Raw genomic sequence first — 25,162 nt, forward strand, 5'->3', positions numbered from 1 at the left:
AAAAAGAGAAACAAAATATACATATTTAAAAGTAAAAATGTAAGCGTGACTCTTCCAGCTGTATATCGTCATGGCATCATGTGATACCCGTGGCAGGAAGAGTATCATGATCTGTGGCATTCATAATTGTAGTAAATATTACTCTTTATGCTAAGAAAATGACAAAGAACAAAAAGTCACAACTGCTTAATTTAGACATTTTATTTCATGGGGTACTCGAACTCTGTATACTTCCCCACTTTTCGTGACTGTCAGCTTTTTCAAACAAGAAAATAAAAACATAATGTTCCATAAAACTATATAAAAAATTATTAGTAACACTAGTCTTATACTTTATATATGAATGACATTTTCATCGGCTCGTCGCTTCTGTCCAACTCCCCCCCCCCCACCCAAAAGACAAACCTGTTTATATATTCATGTAATCTTGTAAATATGCTCGTTTGGCTTCATATTAACAACAACTGGTGAACCTTCAACACAATTTTTACTAGCAAAACTAAGTTTGTTTAGCAAAACACCTCCAAAGTGAAATCTTAAGTATATATATAATTTATATAACAAAAAAGTACATGCAAAATGGAGTCATGTTGGCTCTTTGAGATGGTGTGTCACCCTGGCTACTCTTCTTTAGAGACATCTGGCAAGCTATCAAACTTATTTTAGCGAATAGAAGTACTCAAAGCTTTATCCTTTTAAGTTGAGGATGTTGAGCCTGATGAGAATTATAACCAATGCTAATGCCATCATATTTGCACATTCAAGTATATAGTACAACAATACATAACTGCGTTAAAAATTCGCCAATAATTGTAATCAAAATTGGATTTTTCTGGCAATCAATTTCAAACCATCAACTTTAGATGGCTGCTTCTGACGTAAGCCACGGATCAGGTGCATCAAAAATAAACAAACAAGATGAAAGAGGAGCTGATCCAAAGCAGGTAGTGTGGGGATGTGCGTCTCCCTTTTCAGCTCCACACAAAATTGAAAAGTAGTTATTCGCATAGTTCTACTTTTTCAGGAAGGAGTGGGGTGGGAGTGGGAGTGGGGTAGGGGGTAGGTGGAGGGATACTCCCAGATCTGCTAAATATCGGTATGAAGGACACCAGGGCCACCCCCTCGTTTATAGAATCCTAGATCCGTTCTTGAAAATCATTTAAATTTAGCATAGACAACTGTTATGAATATAATCCTGAACCTATGCCTTCTCTATTATGGTCATTTTCATCTGATCGACTGGTTCGACATCAAGTGGATCCACCTTACATCGTCTAATAGATACTAACACTTTAACAGCACACATAATTGTAGCAGTGCATAGCAGAGCGATAGCGAAGATCATATGTGGACGGTCCTTCTCAAAGTTTTGTACTAGTATAGCTATCAATGCCCATATCGCGGTAGGATACGTTGTAAACGTATAGCGAGTGTATTTATCAAATACTATTAGGTCAAGAATAAAGTACAAGATGAGTTCCATCGCTAAAATAGATAAAGAAAAACAACAAGCTGCCGTCTGCCCCCAGTCGGTGAGTTTAACCAGTACAATTGTAAAACTTAGCAGAGTAGCTACAGTAACCCAGGTAGTGTGTAAGGCGACGCCATTTTGGACCAGAATTCGTAAGCATAACAAATTCCATCTGTAAAGAACAGTCGTAGAAGACAGATTCATTGATGATATGGCAGGAATATACTTAGTAACCATGTGATAAATGTTGACGTGTTTGACGTCATAATAGCAGATCTGGTACCTACCGTTTACTCTATTGTATCAAATTCACTTTGTGAAATTTCGATCCATAACGTGTATATATGTTTATTGAATTCAGCTTGTGGTATAGGCATATCGTTATTACTGTACAATGTGGCGTGTTTCAAGTAAACACTTGTCAATAGATGAGGGTTTATTGGTATCAGAGGGGAAGAGGGAAAATATGTAAGGCATGGTTTTAAGCCCATATATTAGATTTACCTTTGTGTTTTTGCAAGCTCCACTGTGTACTTCTTAACCGGTATATAATAACAGATCATGGCGATGTATAGTGTGACCTTAAGTCCAATGATCAACACGAAGGTCCAAATCTGAGCGTTAGCGTCGAAGGCGAACACCCATCCAAACTCGATAACCAAATACAGAGTATACGCGGAGAGGAATCCGTAGTTGATGACGGGTGGATTGAGGTAAACAGGACCGTCAGAATTTTTTATGAATAAGCATATGATGACGAAAACAATCCAGGTCGCCATCCACAGATAGATCAGTCTCCAAATAAGGAAAGCATACGATGCTGGACTTATTTCTGTTCTTGTCCTGTTCTCGGCTGTAAGATACGGAATAGCATACACATTGTGTTGTTATGAGGTAATAACATATTTTGATTAAAATATGTACGCACACTACAAATTTGAATTGATTAATGACATCTTTGGTAAGAAAATACGGGGAGGGGAGGTGGAAATCTGATTAAGTCGTTTGCAAGGCTCAATTTATTTGACAAATGCATGCATATGGAAAAGCCTGACAGTTTGAGATGCTATAAATTAAAAATAACAAACTTAATGCCCTGATTCTGGGTATTTAACTTCTTTTCATGGACAGAGACTCTTGAAATGTGTCCATCTATTAGAGCGACGGTGATATCGAATGTGGTCTACAACACAAATAACCCGACTGGAGTTAAGTTAGTTACAAAGGTAACTTTATTTGTCATTTTATCAACAAAATCACACCAGACCTTAAAAACTTATACCGAAGGTCTGCAAACTAAACACATGTTGTTAGAACACCGTTTGTTTGGGACTCAAAAGTTTTCTGGTTTGAATTTAACGAATTGTTTATTCGACACTTTGATTTTCAGTGGATAGTCAATTAATGTGTAAATTTGGTTATCGTATTTTACCTCCTTAACAAACAAATCGGTCACGTTAAGTTTGTTAATCGACACAGTCCATAACTGTAATTTCTGTGAAATGACCTACCTAATGCCAAACAGTATCTCGGTGTTAGATAAAGTTATCTCTTCAATGTTGGTGGATTTCTCTATTTCTCTACTTCTTTAGTTTTTGTTTGTATTTAAAGCGCTGTTATACGAGAAAAACAAGCAGCAAACTTTTACGCTCACTTAGAGTTACCATTGATTTCGATATAATTTATCTTGCTAATCCGAGGCTTCTCTTAAGCTTGTTAGTACCACCTGCCCTAGCAACGCGCCATTTTGTTTGTTTGTTCGATGGGATTGTTATGTAACCACTAAAGACATTGCAGTGCAACGCGTGTTTATACAATAAAAAGACATCATCAATATCCACCAATTATGGAATATTCTGACCTTGTTCGCGCTCATAGCTTCCCCTGTTATACCCACCAATCCATATTGATTAGTATAACTTGCACATACTATAATTTGCACATGTCAAATCACGCTGAACAGCTACATATAGGTCACAGTGATTATATAAGTAGAAGTCTTTAAATATCATGCAATGTTTGTGCCTTTTCTATTGTAGCTCTTTAACGAAACGTTTTAAATTCAGACACATTGGTAACGTTGCAACTAGTGAGAACTATAGCACGCCATTAATGTCACAACAAAAGCAGACAACATCCATGTTAAAAAGTTAGCGCTATAAATACCTATACATGAATGTTTACAATGTCATCTTTAAAACAATTTTATAACCCGTGAGTTTCGGTTCCGATTACTTCCAAACTTAATTCCGCTACAAAATGACGGCTTGTTTAAATTAAATCGCACGTCTCGGAGAAAAACAAAAAACTTCGAGTTTTAACTTATAGGCCTATATAGAACAGACATCGAAGGAATGGCAATGGTTGATCTGAAAGAATATAATAAAATTGAAGTCATGTATAGATTTAAGTTTGCAAGATTTGTGACTTGTCTTTTACCGAATGAGTCATCTTCTATGGGTTCATCGCCTCGACTAACAACATTCAATACCCTTCTCAAAGTGAACGTTATCGCAACAGCTATTATTAGGACGATGAATATCGGGTCGTGTTTATGCCTGGCCGCCATTTTTGTTTATCCTGTGAAGATAACAAGAAAACGAAATAGATTTCTGTCTTCGATCACATCGGATGCATCGGATGTTTTAATTTTAACTTCGTATGTCACCTACCCACTGTTCCCCCACCCCCACCCCCCCCCCACACACATTTCTTCTTCTTTCCAAAATTTTAAAGTGGCCCACCTTCAATTCACTCTTTGTCTTGCTGTATTTATACGTGGGAATGTTACCATTTCTTAACGGAACTAACTTAAAAGAAAAGTTCATGAGTTTAAACTATTTCTCGTGATATATTTCATGCCATTATACAAAGAGGACATTCAATGGCAGTGCCTGAAATAGAGTCTTAACGTTATTGCGATATAACGAACCGCCAAGTCTAACCAGGGGAGCGGGAAGGCAGCTCCCGAGTTAGAGACATGGAAGGGAATCTGTACCTAATGGTTACTACCGTGCCCCTCCCCCTTCTATAAAAAAAAAATGCTAGGAAGGTAAAATAATGGTCACTTTTATTCCCTCAAAAAATTCTGTCACCCTTGGAGCCGTCCATTGGCCTCACTCGGGACAATATGTTGTGTAACTTATCTGATGAAATATTATGTAGAACAAAGGCCAAAAGAAATTTCGAATATTGGTAAACGGAAGGAGAAATTCTCTTGAAATTCTCATCCCGCCGGGCTTCTGGGCTGTGTCGAAGTAAATTAAGCTATATTCCCTTGTCACACCATAGAGAGTATTACACAAGTTACTGCTGCCAAGGTTACACGATGTAATAAAATGTAGGTTACACTGACCGTCAGGTATCCATATAAACAGCCCAAAATAATTATCCCCAACCCCTCCCCCCCCCCCCCCCGGTCTGAAAGGCTGACAGTTAATAGCTTGAGCATACTATTAACAGTTTATGTAGGACTTGTAAATGCTCAGGACAAAGGCTCGAATTCTGTTTTATCCAAAGATTTCTTGCTCTTTCAAAACAGCTAGTTTTAGAAAGAGAGAAATATCTGTTACCAAACTGCTTATCTATATATACTGCACAAAAATACCGTGTAATATAGTGTTTGAAACGGGGCTCCGATCCATTTAATTTAGCATTCATTGTTTCAGTAATATTTACATATCCTAATTGATACTATTATAATATGGAGCCAGAAACTAGTTTAGATACTGTAATTATTTTTTAATTTATGATATAACTAACTAGTCTAACTTACCGTGGTTGTGTTCTTGTCTGCCAGAATTCACGCTTGGTTCGATGTTGGATGGATAGAGAGTGAGGCCCTTCACGTATCGATTTTTCCTTATATTGGCTACCTATCTGTCGCTGTGCAGAGTTTGAACACTGTTAATATATGCTGGATGAGTTTTTAAAAAAAAAAAACTTTGGGTTCACAAATACACAATACGCTTTGCACATGCTTCACAACGTGAGTGAATGCCCTTTGAATATCACACACACCAACACCAAAGTGTGAATCAGATATCACAGTACCGGACCAGGGATTATAAAAATTATGCAAAAATAACTTATGCAACAGCGTAAAACAACAGGTGATTGTGTAAAGGACTAACGGCTAGAGGTGTAACTCGATTGTCTTGTGTGATTGTGAGCGAGGGTTTATAAAAGCCGTTGACATTTTCTGTTTCATCTCTTCTATAGGGTAGATGTTCCCTTCTTTCGTAACTTTGTAAGTTTTTATTATCACGTCATCTGCTCAATTAAATGTAAAACTTTCCACGTGATATGGTGAGGTTGATGTTACCCATCGCGAACCGTAGTTATATTTGGTGATAAGTTAGGATTTCGTTGTATGTCATATGCTGGGAAAGTGAGGCCTAAGCTGCGTAATAAATTTCATCAGTTGGACAATTAACTGACAGAAGAGAGAAAACCAGCACATACATGCAACTGGCATGTCACCAAAAGAATAAGTACAACGGTGCAAGAGAACGAGTTGTGGGTTTATATCTCTCCTTGACGACCAATCCGTTTCTCACAACAGCATGACGTCACCAAATTAGGCGTGGCTTATATAATTGTGGGTGTGTTACTCTACATGCACCCACATCAGAATTTGGAAAGTAAATCAAGCAAGTTTGAACAATTTATCATCATCATAATGATTCCAACTCACAGTGTGGACATGCAAGCAAAAACATATAGTCATGAACCAATTTAGTGACTTGTTCGTCAAACCGATAACCATTTTATAACCTTCACAAGTTTCAATATATTCAGGGTCTTCAGGAAATTAAACAGAGAGAGAGAAGAGAAGAGAAAAAACAGCAAACAAATTCCCTGATTCCATGACTAAGTGATTAATATTTCTTGTATTTTGAACGTCATTATGCATTTTATATAAAAAAAAGAAGGAGAAACAAAAAATATATATTTAAAAGTAAAAATTTTGCAATAAACGCGTAAGATGAAAATAAGTAAATATAAATTGCTTCCTAATGGATGAGCAAGAATTTCTCTTTTCTCGAAAAGTTACCTCACCGACAGTGTCACTTGTTATTCTTTGCTTGTGTTAGCAAGTAATTAAGGCTATGGGCAATGTGTATCAGCCGTAAGGCATATTATAGAGCGCACACTACACTTTCTGAAAATATGACAACGCAGAATTTCATTTCGGCGGGTAACTCATAAACATCTTCAATATTTGTCATAATAAGTAATAACCACAGGCGTGAGGTTATTTTTCATTTTTTTTTGTTGGAAAATGATATGTTGCCAATTGATGAAAATTTTGATAAAATGAGGTTTTTGACTTTCGGCCTGTTCAACGACAGATGTACAGTGCAATGCACTGCATTACGTTACATGGAGTGCAACCGAAGTTCAGGACACATTTTTTTCGCTTTGTGCAGCTGTTAAGTATGCACGACTTCTATGCCTTATAGTTTGCAATGAGGTCTATATAGCTTTCTCTTTATATCCTTTTATTTTTGTCGTTTTTCATTTATTTGATGTCACTTCTGTCATTGGAAAAAATATTGAAATAAAAGGTTCTTCTTTCATAAGTTCAATAATATATATATATATGATGTATAAGGACTTTACGTCGAACCAGAAACATTATACACATAGTGAATTCCGAAAAGAGAATTACGATATCATGATGTTGGCGTCACACTGCGACCTATTCCGCGAAACGACTATAGTTGACTGGCCAACCAATTCACACAGAGGTTACAGAAACTAATTTAAACCTAAAGTGTGGTACTGCACAGTAAAAACTGGATCGTGCTGATAAATCTGATAAATCGGCTGTTAGGATTTCAGTAAGAACTTAGGATATTTGTAATCCCAATAAATGCACCAAACTGCATTTGTTGGGATTACACATATCCCCAGTTCTTACTCTAATCCTAATTATAGCACTTGCTACCGATTTATCAGCACGATCCAGTTTTTTTACTGTCGTGTACAAAACTGTAAGGTTTAAAGTAGTTATACGCATGTGTTTTCTGCATTGTATCGTGGCAGTAGGACTATAGCAAAACGAGTGGATGTGAGGAGAGAAAGGCACTGGGTTTAGGGCAGGGGGGGGGCGGGAAAGAGATTGGAGGGGAGAAGAGGAGGATGGGAGGAGGTAATTTAAGTTAGATTTGCACATGACCAAGTTTAGTGTTGTTATATCTTTGTCAATTGATGTTCGGTATACTCAAGATCTTTCCCATAATCGAACTTAACCTGATAACGCGACCTATATAACCTAAATTAATATTAAAGTCATGTACCATATATATATAAGTATACTAGCAATTTATTTGCAATATTTTAACAGGCCTACTTAATAGGAAAGGAGACACCGTAGCCTATTGACATTTCTGTATGGCGTGGAAGGTCATGTGGTGTTGACCTCTAGAAAGTGTTTTTGTTGTTTCCAACAAACATTTAGTTAGAAAACTATAAATATATTTATCCTTAAACTTTTTATAATAACTAACGTAAGACGCCCCAAAATGCCATAAGTCCTTTGTGATTGGTTTATACGCATCTGCCAACCTATTTACTTTTTATTTTTTAATCCATTTTCCAATTTTACAGTATATCGTAGCTTATATATATATATATATATATATATATATATATATATATATATATATATATATATATATACTTTATATTGCCCACTTATTTGTATAACGTCTGATGATCTTGCAATACTATATTATAAATTAACGTGACAATTGTCTATTAGTTAGTTAATCTTTGCAATGAATATTTATAACTACAGTTTTCTTTTCCAGATACCTTGTTTAGTCTTCCTAAATTATATCAAAAAAGGATCGTTTTCCGTCCTCCAGTTTTAACTCGTTTTCCCTGGACAGAGTTATATTCATGTAAATTTTGGCGAAGATTTTGATGAGTCTATAGAAATCGTTATAAAAAAAAAGAAATGTAAAAATTTGAAACCTCCATGGAAGTTTTTTCTCCGTCGTAGAACCTATATTGCCCTCAATATGTAATATTGATCAAATTCGTTTTGACGAAGTGTTTGCTCCCTGCGGGAGTTTAATATACGCCTGATGCAATTACTACAATCGCATTACTAAAATGATGACTCTGAAGAATTTTTGAGATGTTGAGGGCCAGTAAAGCCAACGTCTAGTAAAACCTTCAGTATAAGAAGCCTATACTTGCTCTTATAGAAACAACCCTTTAAAGAACCCGTATGCTAATCGATCAAAACGGCTGAATAAGGAAGTCTAGCATACATAGCATATAATTAACTTAGTAGCAATCTCAGAAGCAATTCAAATGTTAACAGAAGAAAGAGCTTTATAGCAAGTAAGATGTTTGTGATGCTTTCTTAATTTTTCAAGGGCAAATGCTCTTGGACTTCATCTGTTATTGCATGTAGATTTCATAAGATGCCAAAAAGAACAAAAAAAAAATAAACAAAAAATAACAATGATCCACTCTGTGATTAAAATGTATAAAATTATTATTAAAATTGGCGGCAAAATGATCTGTTTTCTTTTTGACGTTACATTTCAGAAAATCAGAGTATTCTATACTTGTAATAATTCACACCGTCCCAATTGTTGGAGGGGGGGGGGGGGGGGTAGTCTGCCCCGCATCGTACGCCTATGTTGCCTATCATAGATATGAGTTATTAAGTGATTACCTTCATTTTAATAATAGGCCGACATGACAGATAGAGCGAATAAGTTCACGATTCTGTTCTCTGTAAATGTTCCGTTCTCATTGACAACACGTTTGTCGTCTTCTTAACCACTTGACGTCGTTCTTGGTGATGTATGTACTTGTTCTATATGTGACACCTCCCTATGCATGCGCGTGTTAGGATAGTGGTTAGGTTGATGCTGCCGTATATGTACGTTGATTAGAATGGGTAAAATGGTTTCACTTATACATTCGCCACACTGTCCGATGAATGATATTTGTCGTTTCTTGTAACGTGATCAGATGAGTTCTTCTTGCTGTTTGGAGTTACCGTCTGCAGTGAAAATTAATTGTCTGTTACGTAGTTCCCCGATATTCTCCGATGCTAGGATATATATGTATTGGGTTGACTTTTCTTTTTTTGCTTATTTATTACTCTGCACTTAAAGGGCTGGTGCATTCAAGCTTCTCTTCTCTGGAACGTCGTAATCCAGAGGGTCAGATTTCCTTCTTCTTATGGCAACGATCAATTTCACCAGACACATTACAGACGTTATACACAGCAATGAAAGCGCAAAGATCATATGCGGTCTGTCGCTTTGAAAGTTTCGCGACAAAATTCCGACTAACGCCCAAATGAAAGTTGGATAAGTTGTGCATGTGTAGCGGGTGTAACGATCAAAGACCGTTACATCAAAGATGAAGAATACTATCAGTTCCAGGGAGAGGATTGATAACGAGAAACAACAGGCGCCCTCTTGTGTCATATCCGATATCGTTACTAAAATGATGGTGAATCCTACAAGTGTAGCCACGGTACACCACGCGGCGTAAATAGCGATACCGTTCTGGATAAGGACACGATACAACAGGAGATCCCATCTGTCGTGATAAAGAAAATAAAGAAATATTATTAATATCAATAAATTATAATATTATTAATACAGTGATGAATGATTCAATCGGAAACTAGCATCAATTTAATTATTCACTGAATATTCATTGAATATCTTCATATATAATATGACACAGTAATTGCTTTTTTTTTAACTACTCGCTCCCCTTAGCAAACCCTTGACAAAAAAACGTGTACCCCTTCTAGCAGATGTGCATGAATGCTTTGCGCTGTATTTCGGGGTGTAATTTGTTTATGCCTATACAAACATTCCCTGGAGTCTTGCCTCGCAGCCTAGCAGACACTGTTCTATTTATATAGCGAACAAATCAGCAAATTACCATATCTGGAGTAAGGAAAAAATTTTTGAAATGAAATTGCCTCCGGCATATATCTCCCTTTAAGTTAGCATTTCGCGTTATTAAAAAACAGGGGGGGGGGGGGGGCTGAGTGCATGCATGTCATATCTCTGATGATAATACAAGCTAACAATTAACGGCAAAAATTAACTCATCCAATTTTATTATCAGCTTATATGTACATGAAACGCTTTGCTCTCCTCTTGCACAGTAATACGCAATTCGCGATTTTTTTATATTTTGTATCTGCAAACGGAGCACCTTTAAGCATTAGTATAACAGGCGCTCAAACATCTCCCATACGCCTAATATTTCACTTTTCAGCTGCTAATGTTATCTACTGGAGTAACTCGAATACAAATTAATTTGATTTTGAAGTGTCCACACTGTAGGGAGTCAAACATTGGGTAAATTAACACGATTATAATACATAGTCTTTTTGCTATTAACCTTTACGCCCCGTGCATGTATTAGGCCCTCTTCCAGACGGCACGTATGCCTTTACCGAAACCTTGGGGAACCCCGAGTTCCCAAGGTATGCAAAACGGAATTGCTTCGAAATTGTGTAAAAAATTATCAGCCTTTTCTTTCCGTTTTCTCAACAGAGGACACTCACTCTGTATACACAATGGACAAAGAGTGGATGAAAGAAAAGCATATAGGCCTATATACAATATGTAATAGAAAGTCAACGATCGTAGAAACCTCATTAAACTAATAGCTTTTCTAATCACAATTATCTAAGTAACTAAAAATGACCATCGGACATGATGGAATAAACATTACTGTAACTCCAAGAAGTCGTAATTATAGGAACTAACTCCTGATAAGAAAAAAATATATGAGATGTGTTTACAATGTATTCCTTTCAATTACAATGTTAAAACTGTAGTTAGTTTGCGATCATTACAAATTAGGACCAAAGGGATTCTTGGACCAAACGCTAAGATGAATATGACAATCATGGTATTTTACGGCGTAGAAACATGTGAAAATTATTAAAAATAAACTATACACAAAAGTCAACAGAAATTCACCGCGATGGCCTGAGTTATTGATATAAAATGATTTCTGAAACAGGTCTGTTTACATCTACGAATGTAGGTCTATCTGAGCCTGAAGAGAATCTACTTGCGTAATAAGAAACTATCCTCATTATGGGTGTGATCAATTTTGTGACCCCTCAATAAGCGCACTTCTCCACCCCTCCCCCCCCCGCCCCTCTCATCTCCTACCTAAAGAAAACAAATTTGTTAGAATATATATTAGATCAACTTCTCAGTAACCGAAAGTATCAAATATATGACATATGAAAAAAAATCGCCGAATAAGCAGGACACCCAGTTTATCTGCTAAAAAAAGTGAGGTTTTTTGCGAGCGAGAGCCCACCATGAGAGCTTATATAATATAGATAGAAAGAAAACCCAAAACCATAGCGTATATATCTTTTATTTGCTTTCAACACGTATCACTGACATCTTTGTTAATGTGACCAAAACCACGATTGTGGCACCGTCACGTTTCTATAGTTGGTCAAATATTTACTAATACCATGCTCCCCTCCTCGTGTAACCTCGAGTCTCATCTCACAGGTAAAATGTAATCTTATTCGTGTTCAAATATTGCGAGCAATGGCTATGTTTACATATTTGTACAAACACATACAATCACTGGGCCTACTTTATCATGTCACCGCAAGCTGACCAACTTTGGCGTGAATGTTTGAATGACAAGTGTTCGTGAATGTTACATGGAACGCCAGGAAGCTCGTGAAATGCACGTCGTTAGTTTGTTCCAAAAGTTTCCAACCTCTAGTTACACTATGCATGCTTATTATTTTTAAATCACAAATGACAGATGAATTCATTGCATGTAAGTAAATCCTTGTTTGCACACAAACAGATTTGCTTTCACGCAAAACAGCGTTGCTCGGTATCATTATAAGACGGAATGTGGTGATATGAAACGCCAATTAGGCGTTCAAAACGTGATGATGCGTGCCACTCAATTAGTTTACCTTAAAGTGATTTACATAACCACGTGACAAATATAGGCGTGGCTAATGGAGCGTACATGTAGCCTTCGGGATTTCCAAGCATGACATGTTTATGTATTAAGTTAGTTGCGTCTAAATCGTGCAATAAAATTTGATGAAATTTGTCCCTTTATACTGAATTTATCATGAAGATGTACTCATAAAACTGTCGGCATTCCATAGTATTGAGAATTGATGATTTTGTATTATGAAAAATGCCTGATGACAGTGTTCGAATTTGATGGTCACGTGTATCTGCATGCAAGATACAAAAATGGTGGACGAAATACCGAAATGCAATGACGCACCGTTCAAGAAACAATATGTACCCTATGTTCCAAACTGATATAAAATCAGTTTAATACCACAACAAGATTCTTTGCGTCGTACAAGTTGCGACTGCCCAACCGCCTCTATGCCTTGAGAAAACCTTTTCCTTTATTTTCTTTTTATGTTGCGCTCTATTCGCCCCTTGCTATTCCTTCCTTCGCTATATATAAACCAAAGTGTGAATCACCACGAGTTCATTGCCTCAAAATGGTGTCCTTTTCCTCATCTATTAGCCTATCTCTTCGATTTAAAAGCATTTGAATCAATTAACTGCTGTATCATGTTTACAGTCGAATATATACAACTCAAATCAATTTAAACTGCTGAAAAAACAAACTTGATTCCATCTTGAAGTTGATGTGATCCGATTTGCAGTTGTATATTTCGACTTATACAAAGAGACATTGAAGTAGGTTTCATATCACATGACACTTTTTTTTAGCAGAGGTACACCACCAATCGATTACCGAGTGGGATACAGTTTCTGACAAATTGAATGTCTATATTCATGCATGTAACCTATTTAAGCTTAAGAGATAAGTATTTATAGAATACAGTTAAATTTTCCAGCCGCAATTGTGTTGGCTTTCATTCTTTATCACGCGCAATTTGGCACAATTTTATCGCATTTATATATATATATATATATATATATATATATATATATATATATATATATATATATATATATATATATATATATAATTTTACATTTCTATCTTGCAAATTTGAAACAGTGGAATTCGTACAGTTTAGAAATAGTAGACAGATATTTTCAAAGTCCCATATTGGCCACCGTAGCCTTTACAAAACTAAACTTCTGCTTGTAAAGACCCCACACCCCGCCAGTTTTCTGCCTCCCCCACCCCCACCCCCACACTCCCACCCCACCCCATCCCACCCGTGTTTTGAGAGCTACCTTCCCCACTGAACAGCCTGCTCGGCAGACGACCAATTCCATCTCCAGTTAATAAAACGAAATTATGATATGATATATCTGATTAGTATATTATTGTAACCTATCTTCTGTGAACTCTTGGAGAAACAAAAAGCCATTTCTTTATTATACAAAATGTATTCGGCAGACTTCCACTAGAGCTTTTAAGAATTCCCAGATTATAGGCTCCGGTGGTTATGAGAATTCTCTTGCAATTAGTTTAATTATTGGAGTGACTAACATTACTATCGAAAACGACAATACAGTCCTTCTCTTTCCCATAGAGAATTAACTTGACTCTGTATAGAATCCCAAAGGGAATAGCAATACCATAAAACGCATGATGCACATGTTATGAACAGCGCTGCTTGTGCAGAACCACTCTGCACATAATATCGGGGAGAGTTAATTTAATCTTTCTTCCTTCAAAAGGAGACATACTGTACCACGATTGCCAAACCTTTCAAATGTCATTTTCAAAGTGCAGCGCAAATATATCAATGAGAGGACATTGATATGTTGAAAGCATCATGCATCCTACCCAGTATAGCAAACAGACTAAAAACAAACATTGTCTCTATATATACGAGACTGGAATTGCTCATTATTTCAATATATAGAGTTATGATCGTTATATTTAAAACTAATGAATACAGGCCTTGCAAAATGTTCTATCTATTTAACTGTGTCTTCATTTTCTCTTGTCATATGTGAGGTATATATGAGGTGTGACCATGCCCCGCCCCCCCCCCCCCCATGGCCCCACCTTCATCGTCAATCGGGGTTTAAAACGTTCCGTCGGAGGACTTTTACATTCAGTCGCATAGCAGAATTAGACCAATCATCCGGCATAGGGTGTCCTTCTATATAATGGCTCCTGTCTCTACATTCACAAGTCATGCAGGGGAATTTAGAATATGGTCCACACCTTTGCAATCCTGTTACCGCTGCACTCATGCTTTTCATTATAAGAGCAAACATTTAAAACACTACTACAGATGAATATTATTTTATGTTATAAAGCTTAACAAGTATAGGATTCCCTCTTTCCTGTGGTTAACCGTATATAGTTTAATAACGCAAATAACATGACTTTGTGGTTATAAATTAGAGGAGTTGAGGCACTTTTAGACCATTTTATGAATTCAAAGAGCCTACGCTCTATAATAGCAACAACACTTTTCTTAGGAGAACCATATGTTCACCACAAGCATGTGTATAGGCCTTATAAGAGGGAGCTAATGGGGCGACAAGCTAGGGCCCGAGAGATATAGGGGCCCGGGCAAATATGGGACAATGAATATTCATTTTACAAAATATACTTAAATAAATATCAAAATCTAACAAGAAAAAAAAGTACATGAACTTGTTTACATATAAGATACGATAAAAAACGTTGTTTGTCAGAACCTGCTTTCTCAGGTTATAAGCTATAAGCTCTGATAACTACACCTTCATGGAGCGGAAGGGAAAAGTATGACATTAATTTACATTTATATCGAAAATGATAGCTGTATAAATTTAGTATACAGCAAAGCCAAAGTACATTCGTCTGCAGGGGATGATGGGCGCTGCACATGTTCAGCTTTGATAATAATGGATTTCAAAGCAGGCATCATTGCATCGCTTAAAATAGTTGTCAACGATTTTCAGAAACTATCGTAATAACGACCAAGTAGAATTATTTGACAGTTTACCCCGTCAACACTGCGCTTTTGCCTAACGATGACGCCTGACATATTCGAAACCAATCCTCGTGGGGAATAGCGATGCCAACATTTACGGTGAAATTTTCACTTATAATCGTTATTTTCCCGAAAACGTGTGACACGTATAGGATACGAGCGTATACATCCTAACAACGGTGGTGCATTCTACTTACTTTAGCTAGCGAGATGCTCATGATAAAATGCTTTAATTAAATGCTCGAAGCGCACGCCAAGGAACAGAATGTATCTATTACACGTCTGCATAATTTCGAAAGGCACATTGTCGTTGATTTTAATGTTCAATGTATTTTTTGTTTTAATTTGACATTCTATCTACGTTTTCTTTAATTAAACTCTATATTTATATGTTACACAACAAATATACTAACTTGGCTGTTGGCAATTAATTAAAACTGTCAAACTAAATGATTAATTAACTAACATAGAGCGATTTCGTATACTGATCTTGAAATACGTGCACACGCTATGTACGTAAAGGATAGTATAGGCTAGCTCGTTTTTTATGATCATGTTTTCAGTACTGTATAGGCTGATATATGTTAATGAATATGCTTACGTTATTAACGCGGAAAGTTAGTAAGTCGTGACAACCTAAGCAAGCATTTGTAGCGTGTGCCTACAAATAAGCATACCATCATGGGTGTAATATAACCTTCATATATTTCTACAATAATATGATCTATTCACTCCTCTATACCCCTCTCTCCTCCCTTCACTCCCCTACCTATCCCTCATCCATTCACCCCCTATACCCCTCCCTCCTCCCTTAACTCCCCTATAACCCTCCCTCCCCACTTCACTCCCCTAAACCCCTCTCACCTCCCTTCACGAACGATGTGACATGATTATTTAGCATATACATAGTTGCGCGTTGTGCTATATAATTAGATCATATATGCCTATACTTTGATGGAACAAAGATAATAATAATAATAACAACAATAACAATAATAATGATAGTGAAATAAATAAATGATTAAGAAATGGCAACATTTCTTATGTCAACTACGGATCAGACAAAACGTTACGACATCATCGTTTTCAGTTGCATTGTTTGTTTTTCGCTTCAAATAAATACAAAGTTCCCAAGTGCGCGATAATGACTTCAATATAAATTGCACAGTTTATATTGTACATCATTGTGAAACAACTTGAATGATTTATCGGTATTTTATGTAAAGTTCATTTTTATCATTTGATCTATATTTTGCTTCTTGGTTTTGTTTTATTGTTTAAGTTTCGCGATCAGAACTTCACTGTTGCATGTACCTTTTGTCCCGAAAATGGCTCCAGCAATGTTGCATAATAACCGCAGTATAATTCTATATATTTCTTCAAAGCATTACAACGCTTTATGAATCACATGTCCACCTCTCCCCCGCACGCGTATTTTTTTCGCAGGACGAACGTGGGCATCGGCCAATCAAATCTCTGGATTCCAAACATGTGACGCTTTTTCAAAAAACATGTTCTGAATCTTTTTTCCTAGTTTTGACCCCAGATTATGAACGACAATCCTTCATTTTCACAGAAACTGGATCCCTAACCCACTTTCTAAACCCTAACTCTGTTTTCAAACGAATTTGTAAATTCCTGAAAAACCTGAAACCCGCGTTCGTCCTGGGAAAAAAACGCCCCCGCACCCAGCCCACCTCACACATCACAATTTTCTATACTTGATACGATGCCAGCGATCAGTTATAACTTGGTACTAAATATATGCCTCTACTTGGTATCAGTCTTTGATATCAAGTTAACGATAATCTTACAAATTTGAAATTAATCAACTAACAAGATAAACAACGGTCGACTCACCTGTTGATAACCGCCAGTTCTTTGCAGTATTCCTTGATACTGATATAGTAACTGACTAACACTATGTACAAAGTCACTTGAAGGCCAACTAAACACACGAATGACCAAATCTGAGCGTCAGCCGCGAAGGCGAACAACCATCCAATGCTGATAGCCAAGTTTATAGCATAAACGAAAAGGAATACGTAGTTTAACACAGGGGGGTTGCGATACACAGGACCATTATCATTCCTTCTGAATATGCAAATGATGACGTAGAGCATCCAGGAGGCTTGCCATATATAGATCGGTCCCCATATTGCGAAAGTCCAACTCGCAGGGCTAAGTTCAGTGATGGTAGTGGTTCGGTTAGCTGTAAAGGATTGAAAATGAGACGACAATATGCAAAGGTATACGTCACAAGAAAGAACATTGTCTCTTACCCCTAGGAATAACTAAAAAGAAAAAAAAAGTGCAAGAAAATATCCGAGGTTCTTACCAGAAATATGAGATACATAAAATAAATAATATATACTACTTCTGTCACAGTTTCATTCATATAACAAATCAGCTTTATCGGAAATATTTTATCAGTCTTTCTATTTAATATTATGAATTAACTTTGCTTTTAACTTAGTTAACTTTGCTTTGGGGTTTAAAAATTAATCTAATTATGGCAAATAGTTAATTGACTGCAAGCTTTCTATGTGTGTAGGAGGATCTAAACAAATTCGAATCTTATCAACCAATAATTATTTAATTGTTATCGCAAGCATCGTTTTATCATGGAAGTGTTTCCATGTCAAGCGTATACTTCCATCGTTTCATCGAAAGTATATGTGCAACGTACAATAGGCTATAGAACTTACGAGCTAATTATTCCAAAATGTAGGCCAAGGGGTGGTGGGGGGTCACGGGACGGGGAGGGTGAGTGCCCTACCTCAATTTCTCTTCCGTATGTCCACTAACTATAATTTGTCTTTAACAATCCAAAAACAGATTTTCTTATGACATGATAAGAACCAATGGCTTCTTGTTCTTTTCATAGACTCTAATTCTATAATATGCCTATCCTTCACCAACTATTGTCAAATTTTATTTATTAATTCAAACAAACTTTTGCTGTTTCATTTTTTTTTTTGATCAGCAAGATTTAAGTTGTCAGGTAATAGTTCATAAAATGTTCATTTGTTTTGACACGATTTACTTGTGACATAAACCCTCTCTACATGGTTGTTTAATACCATACGTATATATATATCATAGCAGTGCTTACATAACTACCTTTTTTTCTTTTTTTTTCTTTTCAACGTCAACCCCCCCCCCCCCCCCACCACCCTTATTCAAAGTACACGCTAACATGAGATGACATTAGCGCATCTTTCGAAAGGTTCCCCTGGGACTTTGTAGGCATATTGGGGGTGATCACAGAAAATGTATCGTTCGATTCACAGTAGACAGCAAAACAGGATGAATTAACTTCCAGATCTTCACTAATTTGAGCAAGTTTCCCGAGGGCCCTCGAGGTCTTTGCGAAAGAATGAACTTTAAGAAGAAGAAAAAAAAAATTACATAAAGAGACCGAAATCCCAGCCACTTTGTGACAAAATGTTATTGCATGATATAAACAAGCAAAAAGCTTTCCATTTCACTAAGAAATTTATCTATGAAACATAATCTGCTCTATGTGGTGTATGTTACAGTATCCCGGACAAGAATAGTTCAAAAAGGAAGAAGAAGATGAAAACGAAAACGAAAAAAAGAGGAGAAATATGTTGTTAAAATCGTCTTTGACAAATTTAGCAGCGCTCGAATATAGTGATGAACAATGAGACGGACGTTCATGAAGATAAAAGAATTTACCTTTTGTCCTTTTTGAATTATTACATCATAGAGACAAAAGAGTTAAGCCCATCAATTTTATGTAATTTAACGACTTGCTGGAATAAGTTTGTTTCGTTAAGATGTAAACAAAATCGGCAATGGCTAAAGATATAGTAAAAGAAAAACAACAGGCCGGCTACAAATCAGATTCTGAAAAAAAATGAACCAAAAAAAAACATACGTTTTTAATTTCACTTTGAAAGGATCATTCGTTTCGGAATGTTTGACGTCACACAGAAAAATGTAATATTCATGGTTGTTTCGGAACGCCCATTGCGTATTTGAATTTCTTAGAAAGACATTTGTGGAAAGACTTGTGTACTTATCATCGTGGTGAAAATCATTAATTAAAGTCACTAGAATTTAAAATAAGTTAATTGCCATTGTTCGCTCACCTCTAGTTTGAAAGGAAAACAAAAACATATAAACGAGCTAAATCAACCGCTCTAGAAATGTGTGAATTGGGCGCAACCATGAAGCATGCTACAAATATAGGCTACTAATTATACGTCCTTAGGTCTGCCTGTCTGTATGTCGAGCTGATTCATTGTTGTTGATTACGGTCAAACGTACCCGCACCCCCCCCCCCACATACACACACCCCGCCTTCTGATATGCTCTGTAATATACGTTACCGTTAATTGAGTCCCCCCCACCTACCCCCTCCCTTCATATATAGGCCTATATATTCTATGTTTTAAACATACACCGCATCGATTCAGACAAGATAAATTACTGGTTCTTTTTAAGTTTGGAATCGTATTACTGATTACAATTATAACAAATGAATGTCAAATATTGTTTCTTCGTCGTTTACTATAAAATGACTCGGTTTTTAATATTGCGTTGTTGTGTTTACTGTTTGACTTCAACACAGGCATTCATTGCTTGTAATATACTCCAGCAGAATAATTCCCGGTGAAACTTGTCAATGTTGCAATTACCGAAAGTAGATGGATGTAGCTACAAGGGAAGTCAACTGCATTCCTTGGAATTCTTTGAAATGCCATATTGTTGCTTCGAGGACTTTAATCTTTTAGGGAGAGATTCGCTTAAATGTGAGTCGAAGTTAAAAACAAAAAAAATAGACCTAATTAGTTTTATCGTTACTAGTAACGAAATAGTCGGTTTAAGTTAAGACTTTAACATTGTCACTAATGTGTTTGAGCGTTCATGTGTAAACAGAACGACTGAAAGAGTTTCTATACAAAGAGATATGTAGGTTAAAGCGGTATGCTGAGTTTCATGATTAAAATAAGCAGATTTTTATTACTGATAGCTAGGAGTACAGACAACTATATGAGTACCAGTATACGGCGGCGGACTCAATACAAGTTTGCTAACAATAGAAGCTATCATGCAGCCTATGTATGCATTTCTACCATGTAGTTGCAACTACATTTGTAAACATCGACAGTATAGAAATATTACAATTTCAGTTTCCGCAATGCATTTATATAATTTTATGCTGAAAACTTTCCAGTTCCCATGCTTTTGCAAGTTAACCTCTTTTTTTTTTGGTTTTAGGGAACGATGGTTTAGGACGAATGTACTGTTGAAGTGGGATATATACATATGATTTGAATGGGGGAGGGGTGTGAGAGATGGGAACACGTGGTTTTTCGTGGGATTGCTGGGTGACTTGGTGAGGTTAAAAATATGCTACATCTACTATACATAAAACAGTGAACATGTGAGTTAACAAATATTCGGGCGATATTTGTTTATTTTATGTTTTCTTTTCTTGAATTTCTCTCGTTTCTTGAGCAAACGATTCCTTTTTAACTATGCTGGAAAAGAAGGAAAACTATACTTGTAGCGTATACTTTATAGGTTGGCTGACTTGAGACTAATTTCGTAGGTTACGGTAGCTTATTAGCCAAACTTTTCATTAATAAAATTATTGATAAATTAACCTTACCCCTTGCCCCTAATTTAAATACCAACTTTTCATATAGTGTGCATACATATACGGCATGGAACGACATTATAGACTAGCAATCTTATATTTCAATTTCCGTTAATTACGAAACAGTTACCGTTACACTTTCGTATATACAGAAACGCGTTACCGACTTGGCTTCCTAGTGCAGTATATAATTATACGGAACAGCGTTCCTCTCTGATTTCTTTCATATTAATGAAACCAGTCGAGTAAAAATGAAAACAACCCGACACCTCACATTATGCTACGGGTATTTGCCTACGATGATTTCAAATTGTTCTTCCGTTAATATTGAATTCACGGATCCGTCTGTTTCTTATATTTTTTTTTATAAAAGAAAGATGGAATTATGTTCTAGAAAAACTTGATACACACATCTGTCAGAAAATGAAATATAATATTACACCGAAGATAATATACATTACATAAGTTTCCAATTTTCAGAAGCCTTGAAATCTCATATTAACCTGCATTTGCGGAAATTAAACCGTCTTGCTCCCGTAAAAAAAAAATCAATTCAATTTGATTTCGCATATATAGTTTCTGCTTATTGAATAAGTATTAAAGATATGACATATATTTTGTGCACGACATTTGAAAAGATTTCGCTTTTAGATTCTTCGAACGTGAATAAATCCAATTTAAAGAAATGCCATAAATACATATACGACCAGTATCAGTTTAAAGCCACTTAAAACGTTGGTTAAAATTAAATGAGATACATCCTATTAACGTTCCTATATGTATGACAGTCAAAGCTAGGCCTAGCTATATAGAGTCAGAGAGAGATGAGTTAAAATATATACGAGAAAAGAATGAAGAATTACAAAGCGTCAAATAAACCAGTGATATATATATATACAGAGGGGGGGGGGGCGGGGATATAAAGATTTGGATAAAAAAGCTTTCATATAAGTAACCTTCATCCTTTTTTACTTTATTCACATCGAAATCTTTCTTATACTATAGGGTCGGTTCTGACGTTTAGTGCGTTTAGGTGAGAGATTTTACAGGCGGTGGAGGGGGAATATTGGTAGAGGTATAAAGGTATGCATAGATTGATTGGCGCGGTGAATTGCACGTGTATAAACATGACTTCATTATTAAATAAGAAAATTAAAATGGGGGTTCCAGTTTAATCTTCTTTCGTGGAGATAACTCGCTATATATATTAAAGGGAGAGTGTAATCTAGCAAAAGATTGTAATAGTAATGGTTGTACACATCACAACCAACACTGTATACAATTGCACACAATGTGATATATTGTACATCGAAAGCACGGTGTAATTCACTTAATTGCTAAAACAAAATATGAACGATTTACGATTAACCTCTTATCAGGAGTACGATTAACCTATATATATCTCCTATAAGTTGTACGATTAATCTTCATAATGTTAGGATTAACCGCCAAGTCCTGTGTTGCAAGATTAACCGATAATGATTTTATGATTGACTGCCAAGTCCTACTCTGTACGATTAATCGGGAGTTAATATACGAATACCCGCGAAGTTCAATGTTGAACGAATAACCTGCCTTTACGACTATGATTAACCGCAAGTCCTACGTTGTACGATTAACGTTAACATGTTTATTATTACTCTACAAGTCCGACGTTTTACGATTAACCTCTCATTAGTAGTACGATTAACCGAACATCGTAAAGTTGTACGATTAACCCTTTACGATTAAGCTCAAAGTCTTAAGTTGTACGGTGAACCTCTAATCAACTTCTATACCCTGTACGATTAACCGTATTTGTTTACTGTAATTCACCATGCCCTATACTTTGTTTACGATTTACTTCTTAATCATGTACGCTATACGATTAACCAAGAACCCCCCCCCCCTCCCCCAAGTGGCTTTCAGATGACTGGGAGATCTTTATACACGCCTTACATCCGTGGCCTAATTTAAATATTTCCATGTATTACCAATTGCAATTTCACTGCCTGCAGGGCGTGGAATGTGAATCGTATAGTTTTTTTTATCATATCAAAATTGTCTACTGAACTTTGACCTTCATGAAACGAAGACGAAATCAATTAATTTGATGGTGCCAATTAATTTGCAGTATGAGATATATAAGAATGTTTCTTTTATCTTTTTCTTATTTTATTTTATAGAATGGACTTGTGTGAACTTTGTGGGGACTTCGAAACACACGTACGTGCACATGTGAATGTGTTTTACCCTGGAGCCATAACGGACGCCTGTCTGGTGTGAGCACTATTACCGAAAGTGACACATACGGTAAGGGGACTCAACTGCAATTAACTTGCAACGTGCACGGGTATGATTCGAATAGATTTTTCCTATGCTTTGGCAGAAATTGGAACAAACCTAGTAAAACATGAGACGCCTAATTCAGTGAATATATTTTTATATGTGTCCCTACATTAATTCCTGAACATTTCAACCTGAAATATTCTATGTGCACGGCCCTAGTCGGCTTCCGTCACATTCTAAATTTACCCGATGAACCATAAAACGGTCATTTGTGAACTACGAAAATATTAACGTATAGCTGTGTGCTTTAGTTTTTTACTTTCATAGATATTATTGTATACCGCAGCTGGCCTTGTAATATACGCATTCTTCTCATATAGCATTAGTGTATAAAAACTATAAACGTCATAAAAAATGGATTACACAAATTATTATTACCATCAAACCCAGAACATCACAGCACCCCTCCCTTTCCCCGTTATATGATACACCATAATATTCCACTATTTGGTTATAATGTTGTATACCAAAATGAATTTAATCGGCCAAATTTATCTGTTGACTGGAGAATAGGTTTGGTTGATTGGCGTATTGGATGGATTAGGCACCGGTATAATGTTATCATATATAGGTTACTGTTATATTTTAAACCGTTACACTATACTCAACTGCTAATATTTCGTATAAAATAGAACAACAAATATGTATACTAAGACAATTTTCATGCCGATATTTCAAACCCAATATTGAAGATATCATTAGCCGCGTTCTCCTCTCCCTACCACCTTGCACCTCTCCCATCATTCTACCCACCCTTACCTCCACCCACCCCCCCCCCCCCTCCCAAGAAAAAAGAAGAGAGAAAGTACGATAACAAATAAATGATGATACGTTAAATCATATATACTATGAAGGGTTGTCGAATTTGATCAGGAAATGCATGAAAACTGAGGAAGTGACGTCATCGAGGATATGGTAATTAATTAAAGTACCATTCTGGACATTTAACATTATTAACAGATACATATCTTGAAAACCAAATTACATATTGCAAATAAATAAAAAAAAAATATCCCCGAAAATCACAGTTTTTCCATATTTACCTTCAAATACATTAACTCTAACTCATATTCTTTTAACCTTTATTCATCTTTTTACTAAAGATATGATGTGTACTTACCAGGCGTTAGAGGGCCACCATTTACGGAACCTCCCGCTTGCGTTATCGCCGACGATATCAAAGTAAGTACAAACAAAACCACAATAAGAATCAGCAACGATATGAAAATGGGATCTTGTCTCTTTTTGTTCGCCATTTGCGGTCCTTGCTGTAACATTTAAAAGAGAAAATTAATTTCGCGATAATATTTCACAGATAATATCCACCCTCCGAAAACAAATGCCGCATGTTTTACAGTGAATTTTTACGGAGATTTCCTGACGTGGTGGCGGACACTCATTACTGCCACAGTGGCACGCGAAAACAGGGCAGACGTTTTGTTAAGATCTGACGACAGTCGCCGTTCAAGAACGTCGTGTGTGTTGTATACATGTCACAATGTTATGACAGTCTTGATCGGATGGAATACAACGCCGATCCGTGACAGACGGCTGATGGAGAAGTCTATTCGCTAGTACTATAAGTATAGTGAATTCATGAATATTCAACGAGCAATACACTGCAGAACTGTTTCTGGAGGTACAGCAAAGGTGAAGGTGATGATTTATAAGTGGTTTTATGACTGGTAAAACATGTCGTCATGATGATCAAGCAATGGATTGGCAGTGAGAGAAAAAAGCAAAGATTCTCAGAGTGTTATTGTACTTTACGCGATAATCATTTTGTGTATGG

The 25,162-nt window shown here is 36.3% G+C and overlaps 2 protein-coding genes and 1 long non-coding RNA gene across 3 annotated transcripts in view; 1 reads left to right on the plus strand and 2 right to left on the minus strand.

The window, feature by feature from the left end:
- The window catches only part of LOC139959539 (uncharacterized), a 54,863-nt gene extending 30,264 nt beyond the window's left edge, over nt 1–24,599 (plus strand). Inside the window, exons 2-3 of the long non-coding RNA XR_011790160.1 lie at nt 23,208–23,334; nt 24,474–24,599. This is a non-coding gene — a long non-coding RNA (uncharacterized lncRNA). The remainder of the gene's footprint in view (nt 1–23,207; nt 23,335–24,473) is intronic.
- LOC139959536 (uncharacterized) lies at nt 405–5,395 on the minus strand. Its single transcript, XM_071957241.1, has 4 exons — nt 5,247–5,395; nt 3,911–4,051; nt 1,976–2,324; nt 405–1,643 (listed from the first exon to the last, which is right to left on the minus strand). Exons 2-4 carry the CDS (start codon nt 4,038–4,040, stop codon nt 1,202–1,204), a joined length of 921 nt encoding a protein of 306 aa, XP_071813342.1. The 5' UTR covers nt 4,041–4,051; nt 5,247–5,395; the 3' UTR covers nt 405–1,201.
- Nucleotides 8,476–25,162, minus strand: part of LOC139959532 (uncharacterized) — a 20,090-nt gene continuing 3,403 nt past the window's right edge. The window contains exons 2-4 of the mRNA XM_071957238.1: nt 24,491–24,638; nt 17,271–17,622; nt 8,476–10,051 (exon numbers count right to left, since the gene is read on the minus strand). Coding sequence (XP_071813339.1) covers nt 9,613–10,051; nt 17,271–17,622; nt 24,491–24,638 — 939 coding nt within the window. The 3' untranslated portion in view covers nt 8,476–9,612. The remainder of the gene's footprint in view (nt 10,052–17,270; nt 17,623–24,490; nt 24,639–25,162) is intronic.

This window comes from Apostichopus japonicus, chromosome 19 (genome assembly GCF_037975245.1).
Source record: "Apostichopus japonicus isolate 1M-3 chromosome 19, ASM3797524v1, whole genome shotgun sequence".
NCBI lineage: Eukaryota > Metazoa > Echinodermata > Holothuroidea > Aspidochirotida > Stichopodidae > Apostichopus > Apostichopus japonicus.

Bases quoted from the DNA above. Each gene is read 5' to 3' on its own strand.
- LOC139959536 (XM_071957241.1), bottom strand. From the start codon at position 4,040: ATGGCGGCCAGGCATAAACACGACCCGATATTCATCGTCCTAATAATA. The intron at 2,325-3,910 runs GTAAAAGACAAG...CGTATCTTACAG, and splicing joins CATAGAAGATGACTCATTCG to CCGAGAACAGGACAAGAACA. The intron at 1,644-1,975 runs GTAAATCTAATA...TGTTCTTTACAG, and splicing joins GAGCTTGCAAAAACACAAAG to ATGGAATTTGTTATGCTTAC.